Below are 15,680 nucleotides of genomic sequence, written 5' to 3'. Positions count from 1 at the left end.
GTCGCGCACGCTCTTTGTGTGAGTGTGTAGGTAGGCAAAATTTTCCATGAAGCCCAGGCGACCGACCGAACATCTGTGCCCGGCTGTTGTCTGTTGGCTTTGTGTGGAATTCTACGAAATCAGGAATTGTTGAACCACAGTAGACATCGAAGGCTCTTCGAGTGCCGCAAGAAATAAAAGGTGGTGATGTGTGTTGGAGCGCTTTTTGAAAAGGCACAATTGTTTTCAAGCGTCTGCGTTACTCGATTATCAAATAGTGTTATAATTATATTGTTTAAAACAGCGCGTTTTGTGTGTGTCTGTGTCTGTGTATTGTAAAATTGTTAAAAAAAATTCCCAAAAAATTCGAACGAAATGCAAATGTCTATTGACGGTCGCCATCGATCGCGGTAAGTGAAATGAATTCTTCAAAATCAATGCACACATGCATGCCATCTTACCTGTGAGTGTGCCAGCACGATGCTCAAACACTGCACCCACTCTTCCGCCTTGTTGCCATCCTTCGGCTTGAGGATGAGCGTCTGATCGCCGGTGAAGATTTCAAACGCCTTCGGTATGTTGCGGGCGCCGCGAGACACCTTCACCGACCGGATCTGATTCACGTCGATGCTTTCGCCGCCGGCCTGGGAAAAGAAGGGGAGAAAAGAGCATACATTACACCAGGTCCTCCAGGTCCTGCAGGTTCTCTTCATCATCGCCACTTACCTCACTGACTGAACCCTTGCACGAGAGGTGCGCACCGGACAAGGTGAAGTAGCGCGTGCGCCATCGCCGGAACAGTCGCCACTTGCCCTTCTTCTCCTTGAGCTGGCCCTCGATCACCGGCTGATTGTTGCCGTGCAGAAACCCGATCGCCTTCTCCGGATGGTGGCACAGGAAGCAACCCCACTGGAGCACCTCCAGATCTTCCGAGCTGCCCCCGTTCGAGGCGGTACCGGCATCAACACCACCACCACCACCACCACTACCGCTATTGCCACTGGTTGGGGAAGAAACGCCACCGGATTGCTGCGCTCCACTGCCTCCCGTTGGCCCACCAGCCGCCGGACCTGCCGATTCACCTCCCGCACCACCACCACCACCTTGGCCCGACCCGACCGCTACCGGACCCATCTCGAACACGTCAAAGAACCCGGCGTGGCGCAGCTCGTTGACCAGCGCCTCCTGCTCCTTCCCGTTTGGGAACGCGCTCGTGACTAGCGTGATGAACGTGCGGTTTTCACACTTGAGCGTGTCCCAGCAGTGCTTGAGCCGGCTAACGCTCGGATCCCAGCTGCTGAGCGCGTTCTTGCCCGCCCGCGCCTGCAGATCGAGAAACATCAGATGGATCCAGGTGCGCGGATTGCGCGTCCGCATCGTGAACATGGTGCGCGAGTAGAGACAGTGCGGGCCGCGCACCTGGCAGGCAAAGTGCAGCTTGGCCATCTTCTTCGCCCGCCGCTCCTCGATGATGCATTTGGCCGGGGGTGGTATGCGCTCCGCTACCGATTCCGTGTACGCCTTGATCTTGTCCAGATGCTTCTCGCAAAAGTGCTGAATTGTGTCCCGCATCGGGTACGGCTCGAACACGCTCATGCGCGTGGTGGTGGCGCCGGAGGATGCGTTCAGGATCGTTACGCTTCGGTTGTCGTTGGTGCCGCGCGGTCGCGTCGTTACCGTTGCCGGGCCGGACACAATCACCTGAAATGGGAGGGAAGAAGTGACACAACACTTAGTTTATCTTCTCTTCTTCTAATTCTTCTCCATCTCTGCTCTGTGCACACATTCTAGTAAGGGGTAACGCGCATTAGCTTCATTACTTCCTGGCTACTTGGATCAGACTACATTCGTTCACTTTCGGTGTATTGGTTACTGGACCGGGAGCTGGTTATTGGTTACTGAGTTCAGTATCAGCTCTTGGGCCGTTATCTGGTTAAGATCATGTTACAGAATCTAGGATGGGTTCTATTTATGTTCCAGGGACGTGTAGGTTTAAGATACGTTGTAGGATCAGTATGACGTCAGGATTAGTTACAGATCCGGTAAGGATTCACGAATAGTTCCAGGACCGGTATGGATTCTCAACCATTTCAAAGTTGTTAAAGATATGTAGACAGTTCTTAGACCAGTATGGGCTTGGAGATCTCTTCCAGGACCGTTTTGGATTGTGTATCAGTTCTAGGCAATCAGTTTCAGGAATGATATAGATTCAATATCAATTTCGGGATCTGTATGGGTTCGGGAGCTGTTTGGATATGGATTCAGGTTTAGTTCTAGAACTGACATGACCTCGGGATCGGTCTCAGGAGCTGTACGAGTTCAGCATCAGTTCTAGAAACAATATGGGCTTCAGGACTATTTCTAGGACTGATAAGACCTTGGTATCGGTTCCAGGAGCGTTGTATAAGTTTAGCATCTGTTTGGCGAGGGATATGTGTTATGGTCAATTTCAGAACCAGTAAGGATTCAGGATCAATCTCTCTTGATGTATGCCATAGATTGCAGATATATCTGAAACTAAGGCAGTGAAAAAAAAACCTAGGATATGCTCCCGAAATCATTTTTCGGACCCTACTACACGTGCCAAAGGAACTAATTTTCCCAAATTCCAAAATCTCTCTCTTTCTTACGCGTCGTCGCCGTACGTACCTGGTTGCTTGGATCATCGCTCGAGTGTAGCGAAAGCGTCGTGGTCAGCTGCGGCGACGTTTGCTGCGAATGATTGTTGAACATTGTCGGCGAGGCGGGCGATGCATGGTGCACTTGGATGCCGATGGAGCCGGTCGATTGGTTCAGCCCGCCGAGCGAACTCTTGCCGCCGAGCGCACCGGTCGAACCCATCAGCGTGTTGCCGGGACCGTGTGAGTATGGCCGGGGTGCACGGGTCGGCGAGGTCGTCACGGTGACACCGCACGACGTGATCTTGGTCTGCGGTATGCCCCACTTGTTCTCGCCCGTTATCGTGACGTGCTGGGAGAGGGGCGGCGGGATCGAGTTGCCCAGCAGGGCGCCCCCACTGCCACTGCTGGCCATCATTCCCTTGATTGCGACATTTCCGCTCGAATGGTGGCTGTTGTGGTGGTGGTGGTTGTGATGGTGTTGGTGGTTGTGGTGGTGATTGTTGCTGCTGTGCATGATGATGTTGTGCGAGGTGGAACCGCCGTCCACCATCGAGGGACCCCCGTTCGGTGTGATGCCGGGCGTCAGTTTTTCCGGATCGATCGACACACCGGCTCCGATGTCGCCGTTGAATTGATTGATCAGCTGCGACGAACCGAGGCGCGACTTGTGCAGCCCTCCCATCGATCCGCCGGCATTGTTCAGCCGTGTCGTGCTCTTGTTACCACCGCCACCGCCCGAATGCAACCGGCCGGTGCTGCGCGAGTCTCCAAGTTTCGGACGGTTCCGGGTGTACCTGTAAGACAGAGAGAGAGAGAACAGGGTTGTAACATTGCGCTGGGGAAGTCTTCTCGTTGCGCATTGCTGCTTACCCGGTGTGATGTGGTGTTGGCGAGACGACGGTAGTGCCACCGTTGACCACCGTGCTCGTACCACTCGGTGCACTGCTTGGGACGCCGTTGGCCGCGTTCATAAAGTTGGTCAGCAGCGCCGGATGGATGGTGGAACTGAGCGTCGTACCGTTGGAGGTGTTGATCACCGTTGTCGACATCAGAGCACTGCTGCCGCCCGTGTGCGTGTGACCATTGCTTACGATGGCCACGTTCGGGGTTTTCGATACGATGGCGCGTCCATGTTCGAGCACGTGCTGTTGCTGCCCCTGCTGGGAAGTTGTGTAGTTTGTGGAGCTGCTGAGACCCGTAACGCTCTGCTGCAAACCCACAGTGGACGTGGGAGTTCCATTCGCTACGCTACCCTGGACGCCAACCGAATACGCAGAGCTCGCGTTCGTCCCAGCTGCGCCGGACGTGGATGGCGGAAGGAGTGGTGTGGCGGACGAATTGAGGTTCACAATCGTCACACCACCGGACGCAGTCTGCTTGATCTGACTGCTGTTGGTGAGCTGGCGTTGGCGCACGACCGAGGTCACCTTGTCGGTGAACAGCACCGGATACTTGGTGCACAGTTTGGTCGCCTCGTTCAGCAGGATCGTTTGCAGCGGCCGATCGGCCCGGGGTAGATGCTCCAGCACAAAGTCGAGCGCAACCTGCGCCCGGTCCTTGCCGCAGCGCCCGATGGCGGACAGTATTTGGGCGGCAAACCCGACCGTCTGCGGCACGGTGTGTGCGATCAGCTTGAACGCTTCCGTGTATTCGGCCAGCTTGATCGGTTTCGCTTCGGCCAGCTTGAGCAGCACGAGCAGGGCGGCCGCGGACAGCTGTGGCCGCGTGGTGGCGAGCTCCAGCAGCGCGGGAATGCTTTCGGTCAGGCAGGACGGTTTCAGCTTGGCGATCGTGACGAGCAGCTGCAGTATGACCAGCTGCTCCTGCAGCTCGCAGCGCGGCACAATCTCGACGAACTTGGGCCCGGCATCGTTGATCGGGTCCGGGGTCGCTTCGTAGATCTGCGACAGCACGTGGCAGAGCCCGTAGTTGCCGCCGAGCAGCGACTCCAGGATGACGTGCACGTGTGGGGAAAGCAGGTACGAGTATTCGATCGCGGCCGACGACAGGTAGCTGGCCAGGTTGCGCGACAGCTCGAGGTTACCCTGGTTGAGAAACTTGACCGCCACTGGCAGTGTCACCTCCATCACAACCTGCTTGTTGTAGTTCTGCAAAGAGGCGGAGGAAACGAGGTCATTAGATGTGCCTATCATCATCAGCATCAGTCACTGGATTCGTACCAGAAATATGCTGGAAATGATGTCGGACGATATTTTGGCGTGGGGTGGATCCACCTCCTTGCCCGAGGGCTGCAGATTGTACCGCAGGCATGTTTCGAGCAGATTCACCAACCCCGCACAGTGCTTTTCTATCGTGTGCGTCTTCTTGATGCAGGACGTTACCCGGTTGATGCAGATCTCGATGACCGACTGGTCGTTACTGTTGTGCAGATAGTCTTCATGCGATATGATGGACGAAATCTCTTGCAACTGTTGTGCGAAAAAAAGGATATCCATTGCAACGTGTACATACATTTGGGGTCTCTTACACGGTTCACACACTTACCACCTCCGTCAGATCGTTCACAATCTCGTAGTCGGCAATCGAAAACAGCTCTCCCGCCCGGGACAGGTCCCTTTTGGACAGAACGGTAGTAAACAGGTCATGCATGATGTTTGCTGACCACTGTTGCTACCGTGCAGTTCGTTGCTTTACGATTTACGTCAATCTCACGGCTTCTTTTCCGTTCGTTCTATGTTGTGCTTCGCCCAGGCAACCAGTCTATCGTGCCGGATGTGAGGCCGTGTACAGCATCTTGCGCTTTTGTTTTCTGGCTTTGCGTTTTACCACGTTCTCACTGTACGGTCGCTTGTGCAACTTGCTGTTTATGCATCTTTTATCATGCGTGGCTAAACCTTGGCTTAAATAGTTTCCCTACGAACGAGAAGCGAGCACATAAAGGAGGAGAGTTTAATTGGACGGTTCTACTTTCTGGATGATGATGAAGGGCGAGCTTTCGCACAAAGAAAACTCATTAACCGTTGTGCGGTAGATAGTCTTTGCCGGTTGACACACTTTTCAGCAAAACAGACAGCTTCCTTTCGGGCTTATTAGGGGGTGGTCTTGCTGGGTGGGTGGAAATGCAGTGCATTAGGAAGTTCTGTAAGAGATAATGGAAAAATCTGTAAATTTTTCAGTCTATGAATATTGTCCTCGTTGAATAGGTACAAGGAAGTGGACTTTTATATCAAGAATATTTGTTTTATAATCTTCTTCTTCGTATGTCTTAGTCTAATGTCCCCCGGTGGTGTGATTGGAGGCTAAAGGGAGAGCTGAGACGGTTCCCCCCTATTCTGTTTTGTAAGGGATTTTATTTATTTCAGCTTGAAGCCGGGATAGAGATTTGAATCAAATGGTTGGTAATATAAGAAAGCACGACACAGGTAAGAAACCAGCCCATGACTGGCGTTGTAGGAACAGTCGCGCATACTGTTGCACTATAGGGCCGTCAGAAATGAGAAGCGCTAAATTGGAATTTTATTTTGCACTACATGTTTGAGTTAGAACTCCAGCGCCGGTTTTTATGATTATAAAACTTGATAATATATGTTTCATTAAAATGTGTGAAGTATATGTTCATTGGGCAAGCATTTATTTTTCGTTTGTTGCAAATGACCAATCTCCTCGAGATGCATCTGGTGAACAGTTACGTTAACTATCATTAAGGTTCATCGACTTCAGTACGAGAGTTCCTCGCGGGAACTAACCATTTCTTTCCGATATTTGTTCTCAAAGCGCCAGCGGCTTGAAACACAGCGTGGCGTGTAGAGTTACATCGGCACGAGTGACCGGACGCCCCGAGTGTGTAGCAACGGGGCCGAGAACCGATATAATTGGTTGCCGATGATGAGTACTCGATTGCATCATCATTATTCATAACTACGCTGATGAATAGCGAGAATCTAATGGATCTAGGTATCCGATGCCATTACCCTTTTTGTTTGAAAATAATGCAAACCTAACAAAATGGGTTTGACATTCGACATTATTTTATTCTAAAGCATTTTGAATTAGCGAATATACGTTCGTTTACCGTTAGTATACAGCTTCAAGATTCGGGACGAGCGATCAAGCGTCACAGCAAGCTAGCTGATCTTGATCGAGTGCGATCGACGAAGTTGTGAGACAGTCGGACTGCGTACTGCCAGTCGTCACGTGGAGCCTATAGTCAGTGATTTTGCTCTTAAACACCGTCATGCTGGAACACTTGATCGGATTGCCATCCATTGCCAGTCGCGAATCAGGAAAACGTTGGAACAGTGGCGGAATTGTTGTGAGACGGTTGTTCATGAACGAAAAAAGGTACATGTTGGGGAAATTACAGCCAGTAAAATTCACCGACACAATCTGATTGCCATTAAACATCAAATGTTCCAGTTCTGGCATCGTGATCGGGGTGGATGTGCGGATCGATTCGATGTTGTTTTCGTTGATAGTGATTGAAATTAACGTTGGAAACTTTGCAAAAAAGCTCATATCAATCCGTTTCAAATTGTTTCGATCAAATCCGATGTAAATAAGGTTTGGTAGCTTGCCCCAATGTCTGGGTAGTTCGGTGAGTGCGTTATCGTTGATGTACAGCGAGCGCAGTTCCGAAAAAGTAAGATTGCGCGTATCGAACTGCGTGATATTGTTGGAAGAGACGAGTAGTCGGATAAGCGAACCATAGGTAACTGGTGACGTAGCCTCAAAGCGGACGATCCGATTACCTTCCACGTTGAACCGTTCCAGGTCCGGCATGAAGGCAAACATGGACATATCCAGACGGTCCAGCTGATTCTCAGCCAAGCTGAGGAACGTTACGGGCAGCTTGGTTTTCGGTGGCGTGGTGATCGGAAACAGTTGACGAATGCGATTACGCGTCAGATCGATGGCAGTCAGTTTGGGATTGTTCACCAGCACGTCTAGACGCAGCGCTGTCAATGCACACTGCTTGATAAGCAGCCCCTCCAACTCGATCATATTGGAGAGTGTCGGTGGTATACGATCGAGAAGACAGTTCTCCACGTATAGTCGCGTCAAATGACGGTTGGTGCCAGCTACTAACGACCGAAGCATTACGCCATTGACAATTTCGATTTCGGTGAGTGTGTTATCTGCCGGCACTTGGAACACGGGATCCTTATAGGCCATGTACGAAATCTGCTCAGTTAGCGTGGCAATTCGTTGCAAGAACGGACCAGAAGCACTGCTACTGACGATCAGCTTTTCAATGCTTAATGCTAAATAATACCTATTTTGTTCGATATCGATAGTTTTACGTATTCTGGCTCCTCCGTCCGAGGTCATGTTGATAACTCCAATGTTACAAGAAAACAGATTGCCTTCTAAGCATTGGGCTGAGCAGGAAGGTAGACCAACCAGGCTAAGGAGAATGCACAGAAGCAATACTGCAGCTGAGGATGAACCGTTACTGTTAATGGATAACAATTTGCAGAATGTTTTCTATCCAACAATACAAACCAGCCATTCTACAAATGAGTAGATCCTTCAACCACATCACACTGTTTAAAACTGTCGAGTACGTTGAAACGATCGTACAATTTAAGGATTGGCTGTATTGTAAGTTTTTGCTTGCAAATTGTGTTTTAATTTTGAATTGCAGTTGAATAAAGTATCCAGAAAATTATATTCTTAATAGGGTAATAATCTTCTAATTTGAATGTTCGTAGAATGCATTTGCTATGATACGCTTTTAGTACGTTAATGTGTTTAGATATATTTTATCGCATTGCATCGTGGAACTAACACAGTCTAACAAAATAGGTTTGCGATGGGGAATATATGTTCTTGAGATGTGGTTTAAAATATTAAACACTAATGATATATTTGCATGTATATTTTATTCTGAAGCTTTTTTTAATGTGCAAATACATGATAGGTTATCGTTAGTTTCAAATCTCCAAAGTAGGCACAAGCGATTAAGCGTCACAGCAAGCTAGCCGACCTTGATCCAGTACGATCGATGAAGTTGTGGGACAGTCGGACTGCGTAGTGCCGGTGGTCACGCGAAGTTGAAAATCAGTGATTTTGCTCTTAAACACCGTCATGCTGGAACATTTAATCGGATTGCCTTCCATTGTCAGTCGCGATTCAGAAAATCGTTGAAACAGTGGCGGAATCGTGGTGAGACGGTTGTTCATCAATGAAATAATGTTCATCTTAGGGAAATTACAGCCAGTAAAATTCACCGACACAATCTGATTGCTTTCGAACAGCATGATATCTAGCTCTGGCATCGTGATCGGTGTGGAGGTGCGGATCGTTTCAACGTTGTTTTCGCAGATAAAGATTGCATTTAATGTTGGGAACTTTCCAAAGAAACTCATATCGATTCGTTTCAGATAGTTTCGATCAAACCCGAGGTAAACGAGATTTGGTAGCTTGCCCCAATGTGTGGGAAGTTCGGTGAGTGCGTTATCGTCGATGTACAGCGAACGTAATACCGGAAGAGTAAGATTGCGCGTATCGAACTGCGTAATATTGTTGGAAGACAGAAGTATTTGGATGAGCGAACCATAGGTTACTGGTGCCGTAGCCTCAAGGCGGACGATCCGATTACCTCGCACATCGAACAGTTCCAGTTTTGGCATGAAGGCAAACATGGACATATCGAGATGTTCTAGCTGATTCGCAACCAAGCTCAGGGATGTTACAGATAGCTTAGTTTTCGGTGGCGTGGTGATCGGAAACAGTTGACGAATTCGATTACGCGTCAGATCGATGGTGGTGAGTTTAGGATTGTTCACCAGCACCTCTAGGCGCAGCGCTGTCAATGCACACTGTATGATAAACAGCTCCTCCAACTCGATCATATTGGAGAGTGTCGGTGGTATACGATCGAGAAGACAGTTCTCCACGTATAGTCGCGTCAAATGACGGTTCGTGCCAGCTACTAACGACCGAAGCATTACGGCATTGACAATTTCGATTTCGGTGAGTGTGTTGTCTGCCGGCAGTTGGAACACGGGATCCTTATAGGCCATGTACGAAATCTGCTCAGTTAGCGTGGCAATTCGTTGCAGGAACGGACCCGAAGCACTGCTACTGACGATCAACTTTTCAATGCTAAATGCTACATAAAAGCTGTCTTGCACGGTGTCGATGGCTTTACGTATCTTAGCTCCTCCGTCCGAGGTCATGTTGATAACTCCGATGTTACAAAAATACATACTGCCTTCTAAGCATTGGGCCGAACAGGAAGGTAGACCAACCTGGCTAAGCAGGATGCACAGAAGTAATACTGCTGCTGAGGATGTGCAATAGGTTACAACCGTTATAGTTAGCAGACAATATGTAATGGAATGTAGTATATCTTACAGTACACAGCAGTCATTTTGCAGATGGAGAGGACAGGTCCTCCAACCACAGCACACTGATAAAACCTGTCGAGTCCGATGAAACGATCGTATAATTTGGGGATGGACAGCACTGTAGTTGTCGCTGACAAATTGTGTTATAATTTTGAACTGTAGGCAATTCCAAACACGGTAACAATGTTCTAATTTGATCACGACACAACTGTGACGCACTTTTCATGCGTTAATTTGTGTAGATCTATTTATCGCATTAGATCGTGAAAGTCACATAGCCTAAAAAGATGGATTTGTGATGGGGAATATATGTTCTTGAGATGTGATTTAAAATATTAAAAACTGATGATAGATTAGCATGCATATTTTATTCTGAAACTTTTTGAATTTGCGAATACACTATAGATTCACGTGTCAGAACGAACTATCAAGCATCACAGCAAGCTAGCCGCTCTTGATCAAGTGCGATCGATGAAGTTGTGGGACAGTCGGACTGCGTGGTACCGGTGGTCACGTAGAGCCTATAGTCAGTGATTTTGCTCTTTAATGCCGTCATGCTGGAACATTTAATCGGATTGCCATCCATTGCTAGTCGCGATTCGGGAAAACGTTGGAACAGTGGTGGAATCGTTGTAAGGCGGTTGTTTGACAACGAAATGAGGTTCATCTTAGGAAAATTACAGCCAGTAAAATTCACCGACACAATCTGATTGCTTTCGAACAGTATGATATCTAGCTCTGGCATCGTGATCGGAGTGGAGGTGCGGATCGTTTCGACGATGTTTTCGCTAATAATGACTGAATTTAACGTTGCAAACTTTGCAAAAAAGCTCATATCAATTCGTTTCAAATTGTTTCGATCAAATCCGAGGTAGATTAATTTTGGTAGCTTGCCCCAATGTGTGGGAAGTTCTGTGAGTGCATTATCGTCCGAGTATATTGAGCGCAGTTCCGAAAGAGTAAGATTGCGCGTATCGAACTGCGTTATATTGTTAGAAGAGACGAGTAGTCGGATAAGCGAACCATAGGTTACTGGTGCCGTAGCCTCAAAGCGGACGATCCGATTACCTCGCACATCGAACCGTTCCAGGTCCGGCATGAAGGCAAACATGGACATGTCTAGACGTTCCAGCTGATTCGCAGCCAAGCTGAGGAAAGTTACAGACAGTTTGTTTTTCGGTGGCGTGGTGATCGGAAACAGTTGACGGATTCGATTACGCGTCAGATCGATGGTGGTGAGTTTAGGATTGTTCACCAGCACGTCTAGGCGCAGCGCTGTCAATGCACACTGCATGATAAGCAGCTCCTCCAACTCGATCATATTGGAGAGTGTCGGTGGTATACGATCGAGAAGACAGTTCTCCACGTATAGTCGCGTCAGATGACGGTTCGTGCCAGCTACTAACGACCGAAGCATTACGGCATTGACGATTTCAATTTCGGTGAGAGTGTTATCTGCCGGCAGTTGGAACACGGGATCCTTATAGGCCATGTACGAAATCTGCTCAGTTAGCGTGGCAATTCGTTGCAGGAACGGACCCGAAGCACTGCTACTGACGATCAACTTTTCAATGCTAAATGCTACATAAAAGCTGTCTTGCACGGTGTCGATGGCTTTACGTATCTTAGCTCCTCCGTCCGAGGTCATGTTGATAACTCCGATGTTACAAAAATACATACTGCCTTCTAAGCATTGGGCCGAACAGGAAGGTAGACCAACCTGGCTAAGCAGGATGCACAGAAGTAATACTGCTGCTGAGGATGTGCAATAGGTTACAACCGTTATAGTTAGCAGACAATATGTAATGGAATGTAGTATATCTTACAGTACACAGCAGTCATTTTGCAGATGGAGAGGACAGGTCCTCCAACCACAGCACACTGATAAAACCTGTCGAGTCCGATGAAACGATCGTATAATTTAGGGATGGACAGCACTGTAGTTGTCGCTGACAAATTGTGTTATAATTTTGAACTGTAGGCAATTCCAAACACGGTAACAATGTTCTAATTTGATCACGACACAACTGTGACGCACTTTTCATGCGTTAATTTGTGTAGATCTATTTATCGCATTAGATCGTGAAAGTCACATAGCCTAAAAAGATGGATTTGTGATGGGGAATATATGTTCTTGAGATGTGATTTAAAATATTAAAAACTGATGATAGATTTGCTTGCATATTTTATTCTGAAACTTTTTGAATTTGCGAATACACTATAGATTCACGTGTCAGAACGAACTATCAAGCATCACAGCAAGCTAGCCGCTCTTGATCAAGTGCGATCGATGAAGTTGTGGGACAGTCGGACTGCGTGGTACCGGTGGTCACGTAGAGCCTATAGTCAGTGATTTTGCTGTTTAATGCCGTCATGCTGGAACATTTAATCGGATTGCCATCCATTGCTAGTCGCGATTCGGGAAAACGTTGGAACAGTGGTGGAATCGTTGTAAGGCGGTTGTTTGACAACGAAATGAGGTTCATCTTAGGAAAATTACAGCCAGTAAAATTCACCGACACAATCTGATTGCTTTCGAACAGTATGATATCTAGCTCTGGCATCGTGATCGGAGTGGAGGTGCGGATCGTTTCGACGATGTTTTCGCTAATAATGACTGAATTTAACGTTGCAAACTTTGCAAAAAAGCTCATATCAATTCGTTTCAAATTGTTTCGATCAAATCCGAGGTAGATTAATTTTGGTAGCTTGCCCCAATGTGTGGGAAGTTCTGTGAGTGCATTATCGTCCAAGTATATTGAGCGCAGTTCCGAAAGAGTAAGATTGCGCGTATCGAACTGCGTTATATTGTTAGAAGAGACGAGTAGTCGGATAAGCGAACCATAGGTTACTGGTGCCGTAGCCTCAAAGCGGACGATCCGATTACCTCGCACATCGAACCGTTCCAGGTCCGGCATGAAGGCAAACATGGACATGTCTAGACGTTCCAGCTGATTCGCAGCCAAGCTGAGGAAAGTTACAGACAGTTTGTTTTTCGGTGGCGTGGTGATCGGAAACAGTTGACGGATTCGATTACGCGTCAGATCGATGGTGGTGAGTTTAGGATTGTTCACCAGCACGTCTAGGCGCAGCGCTGTCAATGCACACTGCATGATAAGCAGCTCCTCCAACTCGATCATATTGGAGAGTGTCGGTGGTATACGATCGAGAAGACAGTTCTCCACGTATAGTCGCGTCAGATGACGGTTCGTGCCAGCTACTAACGACCGAAGCATTACGGCATTGACAATTTCGATTTCGGTGAGTGTGTTGTCTGCCGGCAGTTGGAACACGGGATCCTTATAGGCCATGTACGAAATTCTCTCAGTCAACGTGGCAATTCGTTGCAGGAACGGACCCGTAGCACTGCTACTGACGATCAACTTTTCAATGCTAAATGCTACATACAAGCTGTCTTGCACGGTGTCGATGGCTTTACGTATCCTGGCTCCTCCGTCCGAGGTCATGTTGATAACTCCGATGTTACAAAAATACATACTGCCCTCTAAGCATTGGGCTGAGCAGGAAGGTAGACCAACCAGGCTAAGCAACATGCACAGAAGTAATACTGCTGCTGAGGATGTGCAATAGGTTACAACCGTTACCGTTAGCGGTCACAATATGTTACGGAATGTAGTATATCTTACAGTACACAGCAGTCATTTTGCAGATGGAGAGGACAGGTCCTCCAACCACAGCACACTGATAAAAACTGTCGAGTCCGATGAAACGATCGTATAATTTAGGGATGGGCAGCACTGTAGTTGTCGCTGACAAATTGTGTTATAATTTTGAACTGTAGGCAATTCCAAACACGGTAACAATGTTCTAATTTGATCACGACACAACTGTGACGCACTTTTCATGCGTTAATTTGTGTAGATCTATTTATCGCATTAGATCGTGAAAGTCACATAGCCTAAAAAGATGGATTTGTGATGGGGAATATATGTTCTTGAGATGTGATTTAAAATATTAAAAACTAATGGTAGATTTGCTTGCATATTTTATTCTGAAACTTTTTGAATTTGCGAATACACTATAGATTCACGTGTCGGAACGAACTATCAAGCATCACAGCAAGCTAGCCGCTCTTGATCAAGTGCGATCGATGAAGTTGTGGGACAGTCGGACTGCGTGGTACCGGTGGTCACGTAGAGCCTATAGTCAGTGATTTTGCTCTTTAATGCCGTCATGCTGGAACATTTAATCGGATTGCCTTCCATTGTCAGTCGCGATTCGGAAAATCGTTGCAACAGAGGCGGAATCGTTGTAAGGCGATTGTTTGTCAACGAAACGAGGTTCAGCTTAGGAAAATTACAGCCAGTAAAATTCACCGAGACAATCTGATTGCTTTCGAACAGTATGATATCTAGCTCTGGCATCGTGATCGGAGTGGAGGTGCGGATCGTTTCGACGATGTTTTCGCTGATAAAGATTGCAGTCAATGTTGGGAACTTTCCAAAAAAGCTCATATCGACCCGTTTCAGATAGTTTCGATCAAACCCGAGGTAGATTAGTTTTGGTAGCTTGCCCCAATGTGTGGGAAGTTCGGTGAGTGCGTTATCGTCCAAGTATAGTGAGCGCAGTTCCGAAAGAGTAAGATTGCGCGTATCGAACTGCGTGATATTGTTAGAAGAGACGAGTAGTCGCGTAAGCGAACCATAGGTTACTGGTGCCGTAGCCTCAAAGCGGACGATCCGATTACCTCGCACATCGAACTGTTCCAGTTCCGGCATGAAGGCAAACATGGACATGTCTAGACGTTCCAGTTGATTTGCAGCCAAACCGAGGAATGTTACAGCTAGCTTGGTTTTTGGTGGCGTGGTGATCGGAAACAGTTGACGAATTCGATTACGCGTCAGATCGATGGTGGTGAGTTTGGGATTGTTCACCAGCACGTCTAGGCGCAGCGCTGTCAATGCACACTGCATGATAAGCAGCTCCTCTAACTCGATCATATTGGAGAGTGTCGGTGGTATACGATCGAGAAGACAGTTTTCCAAGTACAGTCGCGTCAAATGACGGTTCGTGCCAGCTACTAACGAACGTAGCATTTTAGCATTGACGATTTCAATTTCGGTGAGTGTGTTGTCTGCCGGCAGTTGGAACACGGGATCCTTATAGGCCATGTACGAAATCTGCTCAGTTAGCGTGGCAATTCGTTGCAGGAACGGACCCGAAGCACTGCTACTGACGATCAACTTTTCAATGCTAAATGCTACATACAAGCTGTCTTGCACGGTATCGATGGCTTTACGTATCTTCGCTCCTCCGTCCGAGGTCATGTTGATAACTCCGATGTTACAAAAATACATACTGCCTTCTAAGCATTGGGCTGAGCAGGAAGGTAGACCAACCAGGCTAAGGAGGATGCACAGAAGTAATACTGCTGCTGAGGATGTGCAATAGGTTACAATCGTTGCTGTTAGCGAAGAATATGCTACGGAAAGCTTGATATCTTACTGTACACAGCAATCATTTTGCAGATGGAGAGGACAGGTCCTCCAACCACAGCACACTGATCAAAACTGTCGAGTCCGATGAAACGATCGTATAATTTGGGGATGGACAGCACTGCAGTTGTTGCCGACAAATTGTATTTTAATTTTGAATTTTAGGTGGTTTCAAACAGAGAAATAATGTTCTAATTTGGATATTCTAGACCACAATTGGTTAATAAATCTCATTTCATTTTACCGGAACTAGAATGGCTCTTTGGAAAATAGAGAATTGGTAATTGAAATGTAATGAATACTGGGATGTA

The 15,680-nt window shown here is 47.6% G+C and overlaps 3 protein-coding genes across 4 annotated transcripts in view; all 3 read right to left on the bottom strand.

The window, feature by feature from the left end:
- Window positions 1–15,680, bottom strand: part of LOC120947462 (protein melted) — a 41,006-nt gene that overhangs the window by 4,096 nt on the left and 21,230 nt on the right. For both annotated transcript variants that reach the window (XM_040362817.2, XM_049606457.1), the window contains exons 2-7: window positions 5,106–5,700; window positions 4,781–5,029; window positions 3,471–4,708; window positions 2,629–3,394; window positions 706–1,680; window positions 441–623 (exon numbers count right to left, since the gene is read on the bottom strand). In XM_040362817.2, the coding sequence (XP_040218751.2) occupies window positions 441–623; window positions 706–1,680; window positions 2,629–3,394; window positions 3,471–4,708; window positions 4,781–5,029; window positions 5,106–5,210 (3,516 nt within the window). In that variant the 5' untranslated portion in view covers window positions 5,211–5,700. The remainder of the gene's footprint in view (window positions 1–440; window positions 624–705; window positions 1,681–2,628; window positions 3,395–3,470; window positions 4,709–4,780; window positions 5,030–5,105; window positions 5,701–15,680) is intronic.
- LOC125908436 (leucine-rich repeat protein soc-2-like) lies at window positions 8,522–9,742 on the bottom strand. Its single transcript, XM_049611214.1, has one exon. It carries the CDS (start codon window positions 9,740–9,742, stop codon window positions 8,522–8,524), a length of 1,221 nt encoding a protein of 406 aa, XP_049467171.1.
- On the bottom strand, window positions 10,341–13,380 carry LOC125908435 (uncharacterized). The gene is made up of 2 exons (XM_049611213.1): window positions 12,801–13,380; window positions 10,341–11,668 (listed from the first exon to the last, which is right to left on the bottom strand). Exons 1-2 carry the CDS (start codon window positions 13,378–13,380, stop codon window positions 10,341–10,343), a joined length of 1,908 nt encoding a protein of 635 aa, XP_049467170.1.

The sequence above is a fragment of the Anopheles coluzzii genome, chromosome 2 (assembly GCF_943734685.1).
Source record: "Anopheles coluzzii chromosome 2, AcolN3, whole genome shotgun sequence".
NCBI lineage: Eukaryota > Metazoa > Arthropoda > Insecta > Diptera > Culicidae > Anopheles > Anopheles coluzzii.
The sequence above is the reverse complement of the archived record's forward strand: the minus strand, read 5'-3'. Positions and strand labels throughout refer to the sequence as shown.